The following is an 18,410-nucleotide window of genomic DNA, read 5'->3' as shown; positions in this document are numbered from 1 at the left end:
GGGGGGGGGGGGAAAGGAAGGAGGAGGATGTCCCCTCCCATCCCCAATTGTGAACGTTTGTACTAATGAATGCAATCCCACACAGGGATGTATTAATAAATTTTAAGTATCTGATGTATTAACATTTCCTCATACTTAAACAGCTACTTTATATTGCTGGAAAAGCACAGGTCAGGCAGCATCCAAGGAGCAGGAGAATCGACATTTTGGGCATAAGCCCTTCTTCAGGAATAAGGAGGGTGTGCCAAGCAGGCTAAGATAAAAGGTTGGGAAGGAGGGACTTGGGGGAGGGGCGTTGGGAATGTGATAGGTGGAAGGAGGTTAAGGTGAGGGTGATAGGCCGGAGAGGGGGTGGAGCGGAGAGGTCAGGAAGAAGATTGCAGGTCAAGAAAGCGGTGCTGAGTCGGAGGGTTGGGACTGAGATAAGGTGGGGGGAGGGGAAATGAGGAAGTTGGAGAAATCTACATTCATCCCATGTGGTTGGAGGGTTCCTAGGCGCATCCCTTGTGGTTGGAGGGTTCCTAGGCGACCTCTCCGCCCCACCCCCTCTCCGGCCTATCACCCTCACCTTAACCTCCTTCCACCTATCTCATTCCCAATGCCCCTCCCCCCTAACTTTTTTCTTAGCCTGCTTGGCACACCCTCCTTATTCCTGAAGAAGGGCTTATGCCCGAAACATCGATTCTCCTGCTCCTTGGATGCTGCCTGACCTGCTGTGCTTTTCCAGCAACATATTTTTCGGCTCTGATCTCCAGCATCTGCAGTCCTCATTTTTTCCTAGCTACTTTATATTGTCCTACACGGTCTTCTGACTTGCATACAAATTAACTTGCGAATGGACATAAGAACACAGCCTGTTTGTTTGATTAACTCTTCAAAAAAAGTCATTCAGGCTTCGGTAGCTGATGAGGGGAAAAAAAATGAATTGACACACAAGAATAATAGGCCATCACTCACCACAGGAGTGAAACTAACAGGGCTCACTATTAGACTCGCCCAGGTATGCTTAGTATTTTTTAAAATTTATTTTTAAACTGCAAGTGGCTGCAGGTGCAAGTCAAGTGAAAGTGGGAATTTGGGTCCCAATTCAACAGGACAAGAAATTTATCAACTAGTTAGACTGTGCAAGTTCATTCTTTCATGTTTTTTAATATTTATTTGCAATATTAGTGGAAAGAAAAACATTTACTTCTACCACATATTAGTATTGATTGTGAAATTGATAATACAAGGACTGGGAAGGAAGAATGGGTACATTCAATGGCAAACCAGGAACTAGGAGAGAAATTTGGAGAAAGTGGGGAAATAAAACAACGAAAAAGTTTTTAAAAATTTAAGTTGTTGAAGTTTCCAGCATCAAATCATAAGACATTTCTAACAGTTCATTTTCTGTATCATTGAGTTTGATTAGTAGTAATTAATACATCTTAAAAATGAAAAGGTCAAGGCTTAGAGAATTGGATGATCTGTTCCACCTGACCACAAGCATGGGTGACTTGGTTACAATAGGATTTGGAGGCCCTGGTCTTGCTGAGCGAAAGTAAATCACTCACTGTGAAAATGAAAGAAAGAACAAACAAGCAGACTTTGCTTCCAAAATTTTGCACTGAAAGAGAGGATTCAGAGAATGATAAAAGCTTCAGTGTTCTCAGAGATCTACTGAGCATAAGTGCAGGAGGAAAGACAATTTCTGGTCAAAGATCTTCTCATGGCAATCCAAGCAATCTGGAGCGATCTGTGCGCTTGGATTCCTTGCAATGCTGGGGGATGGTGGTGTGTGTTACATGCAGGCTTCCTCAGTTCAGGAATTCTCTGCTAATTGAAGTGGATGATCAATCAACATCACAGCTCAGCAAAATGGAGATGTGATCACACAAAGTTGAGAGTAATGTTCAACTACCTCCTGTAAAAACTCTAATTTGTAGATAGTAAACTGTGAAACATGTCTGGGGAGAGGTTTTCAGTTGGGAATGTCTTTTCGTAGAATTAGTTGCATACTAAATATTATCGGAATCAACTAACAAGAAGTCATAGTCTGAAATTTTGTCATGTAATTCACTTCAGTTAGTCATTGGGAACTCGCTGTCCAGGGACCTTTAACAATTTGCTTAGCAGCAGAGTCAAGTCACATTCGACCTTCTCAAACAAAGGAACTTGAAAGCAAATGATAAAAATTAGTAAACAAGAATGAAACAAAAGCTCTTCATATGACTCCTGGACATACAAATTACCAAAATATCTAAGCTTGTAAAAGCATTCTCTGGGGATCAGGGGATCATGTTTCAAAGAACAGTCCAACATCCAAGTTCCAAAGTAGGCTAGCTTGATAAATCAATCTCATGAAGTTAATGAGTTTTGAGAAGATTTGTAGGTCAGGTTGAGGTTCTGGATGTAGGTTTGCTTGCTGAACTGGCAGGTTCATTTTCAGAAGTTTTGTCACCATACTAGTTAACATCTTCAGAGAGCCTATGGATGAAGAAATGCTGTGTTTCCCGCTTTCCATTTATATGTTTGGGTTTCCTTGGGTAGGAAACCAAAACATATAAATGAAAATTAACCTTCCAGCTCATGAAGCAAACCTACATCCAGATTCTCAAGTGAACAACCATGAATGAATCTGATAAATAATATACCATAGACAGGAATGCTTAATATTATTGTCACACATGGCTCATGACAATGCTGAAGTAAACTATTCAAAAGCAATACATGGAGCACTACTAAAGTTCATTTGGATATGATACAAACAGAATTGAGACCATTTGACTGCAACTTGCTTGCTAATTGGGGTACATTTTAAAACTACTGCAATTAAAACTTACAATTAGATTTTAAAAACGAAAAAAGTTTTAATTTTCATCTTTACTCATTCTGATAAAGACTACAAGTGATTAACTCAGTTCATGTGCCACTTCTGCTTGAGATTGAGTCTTTTTTTTAAAAAAGCAGCCTTCTCCAAGTACAACATTGTATTATTCAAAACATCTCCTGTAATTGAAGCATTCTTTTGGACATACACATTGAGATTTTGACTAACATTTAAAATATTTTACTGAAATTTTATGACAAATTTAAAACAGGATCAACCTACTTCTTTGTTACTTTCGATAAATCAATGGTGTATGCATTTCACAGGAATTTAGCTCAATTGTCTCTATTTAAAGCAATTGTGATAAACGTTATTATACCAGGTTGACAGGCACAGATGAAACTGTTATCTGTGATACATTACTGACTGCTGATTACTATTCATGGAAGCACTAACAAAACTGAAAACTTTGGTCCCAAAAGGTGCACAGGAAAGAAACTTAGTTCATGAGATACTTGCATGTAATGACAATTACACTAAAATATATATCAGTATCTACTTATGTAAATATGCCAACCACATATTTCACATACAGTTAAACATCTCTTATTTCAGATTTTTTTTGCAAATCATTAGTTACTAAAATGCATAAATTCTATGCAAATATTTTAAAAAGCAAGCAAAAGAAAAAGGTATTTTAAAAATGAAGATAGACTGACGAGTTAATACATGACTAAGGAAAATCGAAAATAGTACAACATCAATTCATCCAGAATTCACCCAATTAATATGTTGATTAGATGAAGCAAAGAAAACCTTAAGCAGTTAAGTATTTTTTAAAATAAAACTTGTCTTTGCAGACTATGCTATAAAAACTTATCTACCAATTGTGTTTTAGTAAAATATCAGAAGCAACATTTAGAAAGATACACCAATCTAAATTACCACATTTGCACTAAATTAAATACATTATCAAGAATAAAGATTACAAAATCTTTTTAAAATACTTGACATAGTTGAATAAGAACAAAGTGAATATTAGTAGGCCTTCCTTTAGGCTGCAAAAAGAGGCCTTTGCTCTTGTCTAGTTTGATAAGATTGTAATAAAGCACATTTCGTTTCTGTAAAAAAATTGTTTCAAACAATTCACAAAACATGCAAGAATTTAGTGAAAGTGGCAATTTGCAATGAAGCATCTTCACAGCATGTATCACCATGTATATATTAAATAGTTTTGAGATCTGTTAAATATTAACTATTAAATCATCCTATCACTATCCTGATGTCTCATGCAAGAAGGTCAGACAACTGACCAACAAAAACAAACCTCAAATATTTTGCACATTAAATGAATAAACTCAAAAAAGCAGTTTTGAAGTAAAAATAAAACACACTCTGAAGTCAGCATAATAAAACAGGCAGATCTAACCAAACCTAAAAATTCTACACAAAGTAAAATTCAAATTTATGCCATCTTATAGAAGATGATTAAACATTTCACACAAACAATCACACAATATGCTCATGCAACGCAGTTTTCTCACAATGATCTCATACATCCCAGAACATATTTAACATGCAAGGACAAGAATACAAATAGTACTTAAGGTCAGTAATCAATTTGTCACAAGAATTGTTAACAAAGCATTAATATATGGCTAATATATGTGCTATTGCAAAGGTAAAAGATCAGCTGTGCCATAAATAAAAATGAGGAAATATGAACTCTCATGCAAATTAATCAAAATGGCAACACACCATGGAGGATTGCAGGTGAAGGAATATCTAACTTTTTCTTGACGGTTATGATGTCCCAATAAAAAAGGATTATACTTTTTGTTTGTGTTTATGTAAATATTGTGAAGGAACTTATAATTAAACTACCAATTGGGGATCAGTTTTTAAAAGAGCTACTCACTTTTATAAGTTTAACTTGGAAACTATAGAATGGTTTGCTATTTTCTGTACTTTATCATTTAAAAACTCCCCTCTCTCATGGCTAATTGTACCTACATCAAACCTTGCTAAGTCATGAAGACATTGAGTCATCAAGAAAACAAAGCTCAGGTCATATTTTCAAAGTTGTTTTTTTTTAAAATCCCTCGTCAGATGGAATACTCTTCCAAATGCACAGAGCTCTATCAAAAGCGCCTGTCGGTATATTGAAATGAAGGGTACTCACATTACTAACCCTATAACTATCTGACAGTGAAGCTTTGTCTGGCCATAGAAATACAATTAAGAGTTTCAATTGAAATTTGATGGCATATTCCTAGTTCTACTTGTGGCACATGCTAGGAAGGAATCAATGGTAGATGTGAATTACATGGATTTCAAATCAATAAGTACTTCAATTAATTTGCAGAAGGAGAAAGTGTATAAAAGTATTAGTTTAAATTTCTGATCATTAATCAGCAACTGAACTAATAGTTTGAATGTTCACTATTTTATGCCAACCAAAGGACTAAAATTGCTTCAAGCACACTCAGCAATTACTAGATTCTAATCCTCCTTAAAAGACTTGCTTTACATGAGAGCTCACATACGTGCCGCATTCACCAGTTCTTGATGTATACCTCTGTATACAAGGATTCGACAGCCTTCTGGCTTGCCGCATCTGGAAGAACAGTGCAAAGCTCAGATTAGAGTATCCTAAACTCACAAAGAGCAGAGTAGTAGAAGAAAACACAGTCATAGACTTGCACATTAAGATATATCTTTGAAAGCCAATCAAAAGCAATGTATTTCCTAGTTCCAAACTTATCCATTTTCTAAATTGATTTGATATTTTAAACGTTTTGCACTTTTATACATTATAATTTTTTTTGTAGAATCTAGAAACAAAGAGAGACTTATGACTGTGTAATCTCTAGTGGAAAGTAAACCAAGAAAGCTACCTTGATTAAGAAATAAGAGGAGGAAATACTGTAATCCATGTGCAGCATAGTTTGTTTGTAGAGAACAAACTTGCAAAAGCAACTTCACCCATTTGAGCTTTACCAGCACAACATTCAATGTTAAACTAGTGCAAACTGACACGGTCAGTTTAGAATATACAACGCACGCTGAAAGAAACACACTCAGTTATATTTGATGTGCCCATTTGAACAGAAATCACTACTTAACATACATAAAAACACCCTATCACCAAGTGAACTCATCCAAACTTTCTCTAGCCACTGTTTTGCATTTTCCATTTTACACAAATATCAAACTTTACTAACAATCACATTCTCCTGTGAGCATTATGTTTATTTTAATATGTCTGATTAATAAAATAGTTGGAGATTTTTGATTACATAAAGGATGCAATAAAGTAGGAACCACAGAAAAATAACAATTTATGTAATTGATGCTAGTTTTCTAGACACTATAAATTATTGATAAACAGAAGTATAACAGAAACAAAAAAAATGTTTAAGAACTACTGGATAGGGGGACAGAAGATTCTAAGGCACACCATCTTGAAGTTAGTTTTTCTATCATTCACTTTATAAAAATTATATTGTCCATGCTTGTGACTGTTCTTGTAATATTAGTGATTGCAAGCATCTGCACAAAATAATAAAAAGACATACAGAAGCTGATCTTCCAGGGCCTCGCTGTGCCACTATTGCCCCAGATATTGCCTTGATCCAGTTGTGCATATCTTCAGGACTGTCAGTCTAAAAAACAAGAATCACAACTGACTTGAAGCAAAATGTGTATTCAATTATTCTATATTGTCAGCAGAATACCACTCTGAATCTTCACTATTTTACCAGGATAAACCATTCAATATTTAGCATTTACTTCCAAACTAGAGACGACATTATGCTTGTTTTCAGGAATAATTATCCAGTGACACACGTTGGCCTTAGCTATTAAATGGAAATTTTTCAATTTTAGTTCATCATTAGCGAATGCCAGATATAATGTACAAATAGTCCCAGCTAAGATATTTTGGGTATTACCTCGTTTTAGGATAATTTAAACTTACATCCAGAAAAGATTAGGAAAAGAATGCTTTCAGCAGCCTGCTTTACCTAAAAAAAAGTTTAAGTGGGCAAGATGTTCGCTAACAGTGACGCTTCCTCAGACTGTAAAAGCAACTCATCAATACTGCCAGAATAAATGAAAAGTACCTTGTACTCATTCCATGGAAACTCTATTAGCCCTTTCCTGATGGCAATTAACATGGCAGGGAAATTTATGAAATGGAATACTGAAAAGTTACAAAGGTTGAAAGAAAGTTGGAGTGCAATGAAGAACAGCCAAAAGGTTACCTTGTTTCAACTGAGGTCACCCACTGATGCCAGAAAATGCAGTTATACAGTCATAGAGATGTGTAGCATGGAAACAGACCCTTCAGTCCAACCAGTCCATGCCGTTCTTAGTTATTTTGTAATGAAATGAATCTAATCATAAACTACTGCTTTGTATATTTATCTATGAAATAAAGCTGTGAATCACATCATTTCATGCTTTGTTTTGAACTCTGCCTTGAGAGACTGAAGAAATACAAAACAGGAAAATCAAAAGCCCAGGACAAACAGTCAAACAAATTGATAATATGCAGTATGAATTTCCAGAGAAGCAAAATATTCAGACTACCACTTGAAACTAAACTGAAATGGCTCAAACTCATAACAGTTTTTAATGTCCAATATTACGTAATCATTTAGGAGAGTTAAGTAATTGATAAAAACTTGAAAGTTTGCAAAATGTGTCATGGTCTGTCCCTTGATACTCTCATGGCATAGATTGTTTTGGGACAATAGAAGGGAGCTTAGTCTGAAAAGTTGCTTCTGCAAATGGCTCCATATGAGTGATAGGATCACAGAAGTGAAAAGATCTGGTTTCTCTCAGCTGCATAACAGACAATTACATCATCAGCTATAAAAACTGATCATTAGCCAAATATGTTTACCACACCTAAAGTAACCTCCAAAATGCAACTGAACTTTGATATTACCCAGCCCTTTCTTATAAAAAGGAGAGAGCTAGCTATAACAAATCCAAACACTGTTTGAACTCAAAATATCAACTGTGGTCTTCTTACCGATGCAACCAGACCTGCTGAATTTCCCTAGCATGTTCTGTTTTTAGTCCAATTCTCACTCCATTAACAATTCAGATATCCAAGTTTTCCTGGATCCCATCTGTATGTGCATTAATCTCAAAAGCACAAGTCAGTGGGTCAATGATTAATGGTGAATGTTGGCACAAGACCCCACTGCATTGCTTGGGACCTATCAGTATGACCAGCCAGTATGTTTCTCTTTCCACAGATACTGCCAGATGTCAGGTTTCTCCAGCACTTACTTTTCCTCAACTTCCAAAATACCATAAAAACAGGATTTAAAGACAAATATGGCATTCTCCGTATCTTTTAATGAATACATCCTGAAAGAAGAAGTCTGATGACTTAGCACCTATCAGTCATTGTCATGATCATGTAGAGGCTATGGTGCAAGTCGAACAATTCAGCGATTGCACCAATGCACATATATTTCACCAAGATTACTTAGCAAAACCAAAAAAACAAATATTACACAATTGGCATTTTTTTAAAACAATGGAGATAACTGTCAAGAACCAGTTAATCTTCCAGGTTTTTGGATCAATAAACAGAAAATGTGCCTTAGCAAATTAGTGGAAAAAGGATGTATAATATTGTTACTGGAAAAAGTAAAGATAGGTGAATGTAATGCCAGACTGGATATAGCCAGTACTGTGTTGTATGGTCTAAAAACACAATCTAGATAATAAGCTTCAATATTGTATGCCACATTTTTAATAACTATCAAAACCTAAAAGCAGTGTTCAAAATCTGCAGTTAATTATTATTCTTAGTGTCACACAGCACAAACAGACCATTCAGTCCAACCAGTCCATGCTAACCAAAATCACAAACTAAACTAGTTCCACCTGCCTGCGCTTGGCCCATATTCCACTTCTTATCCATATAAGTATCTTTTTTAAAAAATTTATAACTATACCCACATCTACCACCACCTCTGGAAGTTCAGTCCACACATTAATCACAAAAAATAAACTGCCCCTCATCTTTTTTCTAATCTTTCTCCTCTCACCTTGAAGATGTGCCCGCTAGTCTTGAAATCCCTCACCCTCTGGAAAAGACACCTGCTATTCACCTTATCTATACCTCTCATGATTTTATAAATGTCTATCAGGTCACCCCTCAATCTCACTCCAGTGAAAAAATTCCCAGCCTATCCAGCTTTTCTCTAATTCAAACCTTCCATTCCCAACATCATCCTGGCAAAGCTCTTCTAAACCTCATGTTGCTATTGTCCTTTTTTATCCTAAAGTCAATAATTTGCCTTGCAAGTTCAATGTATCAAACATCTTTTAGAAGTCCATGTACACCATATCAACAGCTTTATTCTTGTCAACCTTTGCTGTTACCTCTTCATTAACCTCCAGCATGTTAGAAACAATTTTCCTTTAGAAATTCATGCAAGTCTTGCAAATTAACAAACATTTATCTGAGCGATTATTAATTCTCTTCTTGAAGTAATTAAGTCAGGTAATATTACATGCATCTTTAGATTACAATTTCACTTTATGATAATGTGCTTTTTTTGCCCAAAATGTATTTTACTTTCATCTGAAACACGTTTAAGCAAACCGTACTTGTTCATATAAAAATATACTTCTAACATTTATGCAACATAAGTAATGCACTTACTTACCTGGACATAAAATGTTCTAAAATTAGTAACTATCTCAAACAAGTTATCACGCAGCAGGATTTCTCTGTAACAGAAAAGTATTGTTTTAAATAATCATTTTATTTTTCTATCCATATCATTTAGATGAAAAGACAGTCAAACTGGCTGACTCATTCACTTACCAACATCAGCTGATACACAAGATTAATCATTATTACTTCCTCCTCTTTGGGGGAAAAGTACCCAGCTTCGCCAGTTCGGACAGCAATTGCAATTCAGAAATTAAATCAAATCCACACCATCCCACTGCACCACAACATACTTTTAAGCATTAAAAACAAATTTTAAATTCAGTGAATTAAATCTGATCAATTTATAACAGATCTGAGCTGACTTCATATTGTTTTCGCACTTGCTTAACCTTTCCACAACTGGATGAAGCAAACACTAGTGGAATACAAAACCAAACCAAAATGATTTACATAGTCATCAGATCTGTTAGTAGCTAAGGAGACAAACAGTGAATGTCTCAAGTGGAATATACCCAAGTCAGAACTCAAGGAGAATAGAAATTTGTTAGGTGTTGGGATGGGGAATGGAGACGTGCAGGAAAAACTAAAATGAAGGTTTGGAATAAGAGAGAGGGCTGCAAAGGCAAAATCAAACAATGTCATGGAACAAAAAGGTAAAGAAATGACAATAGCTATTGACAAGAACACATGCATTTGTCCAGAGGGAGCATGAATGGCAGGATAGTCAACAGGTCTGTTGAAAGCAAAAACACAGAAAACCAACTGCACATTGAGCATCACTGGAACACTGCAACAGACAGGGGACAGAATTTGAAGTGAGGTGGAGGTATTCGACAAAGCAACGACATTCATATTTAGTCTCTGCAATATAGAGGAGACCCGAATTGTCAACGTAGTCAAAAATGAATTGGAAGAAGGGCCTAAAACAAAAGGATGTTCCATGCCCACAAAAAGACAAATGTAACTAGTACCTAAAGCAACATACTTTAAATGAAGGAATTACGAACACTTTCTTGTCAAATTGTCTGTGACAAAACAAATTCAGTTAGATGATGGAGGGTGCTAGTCGACAGATGTTGGTTTGACCTTTTGCTCGAGGTAAAACTGAATAAATCTGTTTTGGACCAGACCAAACCCCTTCAAAACATATCAAGGTAGTCTAGACCCTAACCTTTTCTTATTTCAAAGGCTAGTGCCAGACATCGCATTCCAAATGTAATTTAATTGGTCAAACTACTCCGCTTTAAGCAACTCTTTCTTACACTAGTTAAAATACAGAAAATAAAATTAAGAAATTGCTTAACTCTCAAAATACTCAACAAAACAGTCGATCATTTAACAAGTACTAATTAACTGTTCCAATATACCAACATGCAATAAACACCCTCAGCAAAGGCAAATAGACAGGAGATCTCAAAAACACAAACCCAGCAGTATGGAGATAACAAGCTTTTGGGGAGGGGCCTTCTTCAAAAATTGTATTTTTAAACTGAAAAGCAAAACCTGGCTGTTCTAACTCCACCCACTCATGCTTCTTTTGTCTACTTAAAAAAGACCTAGCTACACAGCTGGGTTCAGCAAGCAGCTTCATTCAAAGTTTATAACAGCGGTCTCCAGGAGCACTTCCTGCCCTGATTTGCCTTTCCAAAACGTAGCACCTCACATCATGTCCACCAGATATCCCAACCCAACCTAGTCCCACCTGCCAGCACCCGGCCCATATCCCTCCAAACCCTTCCTATTCATATACCCATCCAAATGCCTCTTAAATGTTGCAATTGTACCAGCCTCCAGTACTTCCTCTGGCAGCTCACTCCATACACTTACCATCCTCTGTGAAAAAGTTGCCCCTTAGGTCTCTTTTATATCTTTTCCCCTCTCACCCGAAACCTCTAATCCCTGTAAATCTTTTCTCAACCCTTTCAGGTTTTACAACATCCTTCCAATAGGAGACTAGAATTGCACAATATTCCAAAAGTGGCCTAACCTACACCCTGTTGCAACATGACCTCCCAACTCCTATACTCAATGCTCTGACTTAAAAAGCTTTGTACATCTCTAGGACTCTAATTCCTTCAAAAGAAACAGGACAGAATAAATCCTTCTTAAGGCACATCTCGTAACACACCTGCAGAATATTCTGGTGGGGGTTGGAGGTGTACAGTGACTGAAGAATGACAGTGAACAGGTAGCATTTAGAGCCAGGAACTAGAAACAGTTGAAATAATGTATGTCAGAAGAGTTACATCGAGCATACAAGGGATGGGACGAGAGGAGAAAGAAATAGGATCAGGGTAGGCAGAAATATGTACAGTGAGACAGGCACAGGCTGAAATGATGGGGTCTCAGAACAGTCACTTTCATCTATTTTAGAAAAGTAGAATTGGGTCATTTGGAGTTAGGAATCTCATCCACACACAACATCTCAGCTCTTCCTATATAATAAGAGGTGTAACATTTCACTCACTGTCCAAGGCCCCAAATACTCCTAGATGAAGCAGCAATTTATTTGCACTTCTCCAATTCAGATTACCATTTTTGCTTTTCATGACACTGTTAGCTCTATACTGGGCACACCAAAAACTGCTGGGTGATTTTTTTTTGTGGACTGAACAGCGATATGGGTAAAGCACTGAGCTGAACATCGGTTTCCTTGCCATTTTAATTTACCTCCTTGCTCATGCTCAAATTTCTGATCTTATTCTGCTGTCGTGTTCCAAATGACACTCCAGGAATAGTATCACACCTTTCAATTCAGCACATGGACTCAATACCACATCTCTCCCCTCCCCCCAACTAGGAGTGTGTGTGTGGGTGTAGTGGTGGCAGGGTCACAGACTAAGAATACAGGGTAGATCATTTAGGACTGGGATGAGGAGACATTTTTTCACTCAGAATGGTGAGCCTGTGGAATTCTCTGCCAAAGAAATAGGTTGAGGCCAAAATAAGGAGCAGTTTCGGTCCTTATGGGTACAAGTTATGGGGCAAAAGCAGATTCAGGATATGAATTGGATGATCAGCAAACATCATATATTTGAATATTTGGCTCTGAGCGTCAAATGGTGCAATGTTTCTATGTGTACATTTGCAGTAGAGATAATACTTAACAATTACACTTAACATTAGATACATTATGCAAATCATTTCTGAAGAGTCACATTAACTTTAATTCTAAAATCAATTATGTTAAACACTAATCATTGATTACATCAATTGATCCTAAAGGGCAAATTGGTTGGCAAGCTCCCTCCAGCATGCAAGTCATGAAACTGCAAAAAACAAGATTTAAATTTCAGTCAGGAATTCTAATTCCCTTACACCCTATCTAAAGGTTCTACCATTACACCCCACTTGTTTTCCTAAGTGAATCTTCCAATCAAAGATATTTTCCCGAAACTGAGTACCTGCCCTTTCAATTGTCTTCGTGGAAGTACACCCAGAATACATTTAGCATCAGAGTTCCAGAATTTTGACCCAGCAAGAGTGATGGAATGAATGATCAATTGAGCTATACACAATTGATTTAAACAGAGGCTATTTCCTGCTCTCATGTAACAGGATAACACTAACCTTTGTTTACACTCCTGAACCTTAATAACTTCTTTAAGTGGTATACTACGAAGTGGTTCCTTATCCTGCAAGAAAAACAACTTGTTTTAAAAATCACGTTTCCACCCTATCAGACAAATACTTTAGAACTTTAAGGAAACAGACTACTACTTACGGATGCAGCATTGTCTAAGAAGGATGTTGGTTTCATTTTTAAAGTTTCCATTTTAAAAGTACAGTCAACAAAATTGCAATTAGCAATTTAAAAAGGTGGGTTTCACAACTGTAATGTACCAGGAAGTGGTTAAAGTACCAGTCTTGATTCAGTGCATAGTGCAAAGTAGAGTCACCAAGGGACTGTGCAAACATGCATAGTAAACTGTTTCATTTATGTATTCAGTAAATACAATGTCAACTTATGAATTTGGGGGAAAATGAAAGAAAGCTATCAATACATGCAATCCTGTAGCGAATACACGAGAAGTAGGTGATGAAACATCAGAGCTGCAATTCTTTCAAGGTAACCAAAACTTAGAGCTAGAAAAGAGGCTTATGATCAACATTTACTTTACTTAGAAGAACTAAAATTCAAACCAACTTCACCATTCCTTTTGCAAACTATCTGCAGTTTTATTTGACCATTTTGCAGAGGTCTGTTGGCATCCTGAGGAACACGTGTAATGTCACCAAGTTTAGCAACGGAAAGCAGATAATTCAACATGGTTACAGCCCTGAGACTCAGATTTGTTTTTAGATTAGTAAAGCATACTCTTACAAAAGTAAGTGAATCAGAAAACAAAGCTACTGCTAATCATTTCAGTTGATCCATATGTTCACCATTGGGAATTCCACTAAATTGATACTAAACTCAAATGTTATATCACTGTCTGAGGTAGTATAATTTAAATGTTTAGAGACTTTTATCACAATTGATTTTAAATTGACTTATTAGTTGTCTTGAAAAACATTGCACCAACATATTATTTTCTCTAGGAAATTTATACACAGAAATAATGACCTATATTATTTTCCAATCTATGTATAAATTAGGTGAATTTCATCAGACGCTCAACAGGTTTGAACTAGTAAAGAAACTCTGGGTAGTAGTTTAATATTTGTTTTTAAAGAGGAAAGAATTCTTTCTCCACTGTTCAACATGTTCAAACAATTCTGGATCAGTCTCTCAAGAGTAGTAAAAGCTTTCTATGCATTCTTCGGAGTTGAAATTTAAATAAAGTTATCCTGCACACTACAAACTGACAATAGATTATCACAAATTCAGATGATCTCCTCAAGTTGCAAAATATTCTGCTTTTGCTACAAAGTATGTTTTCAAGCTGTATTATATATGGTTTGTATCTACAGAGATTACAACAATTATATACAGTGTTTGATAGCTTCAATTCCCCAAAGTGCTTTACAGTACACTTTCAAGTATAATCACTGCTGTACCATAAGAAATGCAGCCAACAAATTGCATATTGCAAGGTCCCACAAAATGTTATCTTGTGCCCTACATAATTTCATGTTCCTATACTTCTGACTGAGAAATAAAGTGCTGGTTAGGACACAAGAAGAACTCTTGATAGTCCATCTAACCAGAAAAATTTTGCTTAGTAGACAGAAGAACTCGCCATTACCTTAAAGGCAATTTCCCGCCCCCAAAAATAGGAGACATAAGTTTTCTGGCACTCTGAATACATTCTCATTTAAGTACTCATGATTGCTGCTGCAAATAAGCATGCAATTTTGTACTGCACTATATGCAGAAGTTTGGTTAAATCAGCCACAGTATGTTGCAATAACAAATGCACCACGGTATATTTAGTTATGAAACAGTCTTTTAAGGTACATTTGGATTTGGTTACTTAAATGGTGCCAATTAAGAAAACCATGTTCTATCTACTCTCACATGTTAACAGTGGTTTTAAAGATTATTAACATGACACCAAGCAGCTCAGGTCTGTCTTACTAGGGAAATAAAACAAACATAAAATTAGTAAACTAATTCCAATGAGAGATTAACTAACCTGTTGTTATTTATATTACTTTTCTTTTAGCAATAACAGTTATACCAATAAAGACTCCTTTACATACAGTGAGTAAGCGCTTACCATTACTTCTAAAATATTGTAGGTGCCATCTTGAAACCTGAAGGTGGACAAAGTAAGCAAATTTGCATCAGCCTGAAATGTTTCCTGATGCAAAATTTTCTGCAACTTTATCAGTAAGAATTGATCAATAAAGTTATGTAAATGATTCCATAACTTTGTAACTATAGTGACATCACTACGTGATGACCACAATGACGTTAGCTTGTAAAGTTATTCAATATTAAAAGTGGCATACCAGATCAGATTTGTAATAGCTTATGGAGTTTTCATCTAGTATGAAGTGTCTTCTTTTCCAGTTTTTCATCTGTAAAAGACAAAAATTATAATTAAAAATCTAAGTTTTAGCAAAACGTAGTCAACCTAGGTAAATTTCATCATACTAATCATTTCGCTAAAAAGCTCACTTTAACTGTATTGAATAATTGCGTGCAAATACTTGCCTATAGTGTTAAAAACGGGCAGATTACAATTACAAAACCAAGTTTTAGCAAAATGTACTCAACCTAGGTAAATTACACTTTGTTTAATGTTTTCATACTTCAGTTATAACAGCTGAAAACTAATTTTTCAGTTATGATCATTCTGCATTAAAATAATCTTACAGTCAGAGTAAAATAGCATGGAAACAGACCTCTCTGTCCAACTCGCTCATGCTGACCAGGTTTCCGAAACTGAACTCTTCCCATTTGCTTTGTTTGGCCCATTTCCCTTTCATATTAAAGTACCTGTTCAAATGCCATTTAGATGTTGTGACTGTACCTACCTTTACGACTTCCTCTGATAGTTCATTCCATACATGCATTACTCTGCATAAAAGAAGTTGCCCCTCGGGTCCCATTTAAATCTTTCAACTTAAACCTATGCCCTCTCGTTTAAGTTGAAAGATAGAAGGGATTGAAACATATGAATAAAAGGGTACATTTGTACAATGTTTAAATGTTTCCAGCCTTTGTTAATAAAGGCTTTTGTATAAAGTCATGGTGCTAATTCTTAAATAGAATCTTACTGAAACATGCTGAAACATCAAGAACTTATCAAATATAAGGATAAGCAAAATACAAAGCTGCCTAACAAAAATAAAAGAAAAATCACATTAACGTGTGCTATTATGGCAATGACCTACAATCAGGCAGAGTTTAATACCCAAAAGAGTCCTGGTTACTCACCACTGCTCCTTGTTTAACACAGTAACCACTTTTAATGATTGCTTGATCAGATGTAGGTTTGCCAATAAAATATGTTAACTGACTTTGAGAACGTTTCAAATTACTTTTCTCCATTCCTTCAAGACATTCCATCCCCTCCTGCCAGAAGAGACAAAAATTGAAGGCATAATAAATCACAACTAAAACCTATTCTAACATTATCAATAGTAGTTAATACCATTTGTCATACTTGTTGATATAATTTGATGGATCCGAGTTAACACATTCACATAGTCTAGGCTGAAAGGATGCAGACAGACTCGAATAAAATGCAAGTCAAGACCCCAAGACTAATTTGACCATAACTGGAGACAGAATCATGTCTGTAAATTAGCAATATGAATAGAAATGTTTTAATTATTGGGAGCAGTATGGTCGATTATAAAAGTTTATTTAACAAGAAATGGACAATTTTTCAATGATGCTGACATAACTGTACCAGCAAGATTTACTTCCACATGTTTTCAAGTTATAAATGTGCAAAGTTTGAGGCAAGACCACTTCCAGAAACTTACAAATGATAACAACAGGCCTAACCATAGCAACCCAAGAGTAAAAACAAATTCACCTTCAAATGTTTCAACACCTACAGCAAGTCGCAGACTATGGATTTAAAAAGTTAGGTTACTTAAATCCCAGACACAAAATATCAAATCCCTGTGTAAATGTGTGAGCAAAACTGATGCAACGTAAAGCTTTTTTTAAAAAAAAAAGATGGGACCACAGCATTATCCATCAGCTCCAGTTACATGATCACCCACCCCTCCCAAGTTTATTGTTATATTCGTATTTCTCACAACACCATTGCATATATTAGCCATTCTTTCCATTAATGTTTATCAGCTTGTTGTGATGTAACCTACACACTATGATCACTAAAATTAAATCCATTTATAGCCAAAGATTCTGCATACAATTATTTCAGGCAAATACACATTGCATTTTAAAAAAACGTTTATACATATTGATTTCCATACTTTTAGTTAATAAAGTCTAAACTTTCAACCTGTTTTAAGTTTTACAAGTTATATCGCACTAAGAGATTTTACTTCATTATAATTTGATAGTTACATTAATAGGATCATTTTGTCTTTTACCTGATTAGTCTGTGTAATAATTGGAACACCACCAATAATTTCAGTCTTGTATGGCCCTGGCTTCCTTCCACATGGCCCCTCCATAAGGCAATTTTGGTTATCTGTGTTCACTTGAACATCGGATGGTTTTGGTACCTGTTTTAAAACATAACCATAGCTGCAGTCCAACTGGTAATATATGCAGCATGATTGATACACAACAATTTTTTTTAATCTAGTACTTAAGAAATTAATAGCATTATCCAAGGTCAGTGGCATTGACATGCTTTCAATTAAAATGTTTCACATAAATAACTAATCTCTATATTTTCAGATAGCTATGCAACTTCTGGCTAGGTCACTGATGACCATACAGGTAGGCTTCATCAGGAAAACAAACAAATTACTAACAAAAGTAAAAAGCATCTAAACCCTATATTTGCCCCTGACACTATTAGCAATTTAGCATGGCCAATTCAACTGACCTGCACATCTTTGGATTGTGGGAGGAAACTGGAGCATCCATAGGAAATCCACACAGACACAGGGACTCATTGTTTGCTTGCTGAGGTGGTAGCTTTGATTTCAGATGTGTCGCCACCACCAACCTGATCCACACCAACCTGATCCACAACCTGAGCTAGAAGTCTTTCCAAGGTAGCAAACAAAATATCAATTTGCAATTTGCACCAGTCCCAATACCAAGTAAATATCTTGAGATACCAACAGTGGTTTTCTGAAAATTGCTTTAATTAATTCAGAATGTAAACTATTAAGTTCAAAAGCATTTTATGAAAGTCAAATAAATTCCACTGTGGGCTACCTCAGGCAGCAGTTAAGAATCAACAATTCTGTCATAGTTGTGAAAAATGTAAAAATGGCAAAATTCCAATGCCAGAAAACATTTGAAAAAATAATAACCTAACAAATTCATAATCATTTTGACAA

The 18,410-nt window shown here is 35.8% G+C and overlaps 1 protein-coding gene across 6 annotated transcripts in view; it reads right to left on the bottom strand.

Annotated features, from left to right (window-relative positions):
- Positions 1-18,410, bottom strand: part of plekha1b (pleckstrin homology domain containing, family A (phosphoinositide binding specific) member 1b) — an 85,929-nt gene that overhangs the window by 3,921 nt on the left and 63,598 nt on the right. For 2 of the 6 annotated variants that reach the window (XM_072557495.1, XM_072557497.1), the window contains exons 6-12: positions 17,484-17,618; positions 16,348-16,485; positions 15,417-15,485; positions 13,089-13,153; positions 9,508-9,571; positions 6,388-6,474; positions 5,356-5,426 (exon numbers count right to left, since the gene is read on the bottom strand). In XM_072557495.1, coding sequence (XP_072413596.1) covers positions 5,356-5,426; positions 6,388-6,474; positions 9,508-9,571; positions 13,089-13,153; positions 15,417-15,485; positions 16,348-16,485; positions 17,484-17,618 — 629 coding nt within the window. Of the gene's footprint in view, positions 1-5,339; positions 5,427-6,387; positions 6,475-9,507; positions 9,572-13,088; positions 13,154-15,416; positions 15,486-16,347; positions 16,486-17,483; positions 17,619-18,410 lie in introns of all 6 variants that reach the window. The other 4 variants (XM_072557494.1, XM_072557499.1, XM_072557500.1 and 1 more) reach the window with 3 other exon arrangements.

This window comes from Chiloscyllium punctatum, chromosome 38 (assembly GCF_047496795.1).
Source record: "Chiloscyllium punctatum isolate Juve2018m chromosome 38, sChiPun1.3, whole genome shotgun sequence".
NCBI lineage: Eukaryota > Metazoa > Chordata > Chondrichthyes > Orectolobiformes > Hemiscylliidae > Chiloscyllium > Chiloscyllium punctatum.
Note: the sequence above shows the minus strand (reverse complement) of the source record. Positions and strands in the feature narration are given on the sequence as shown.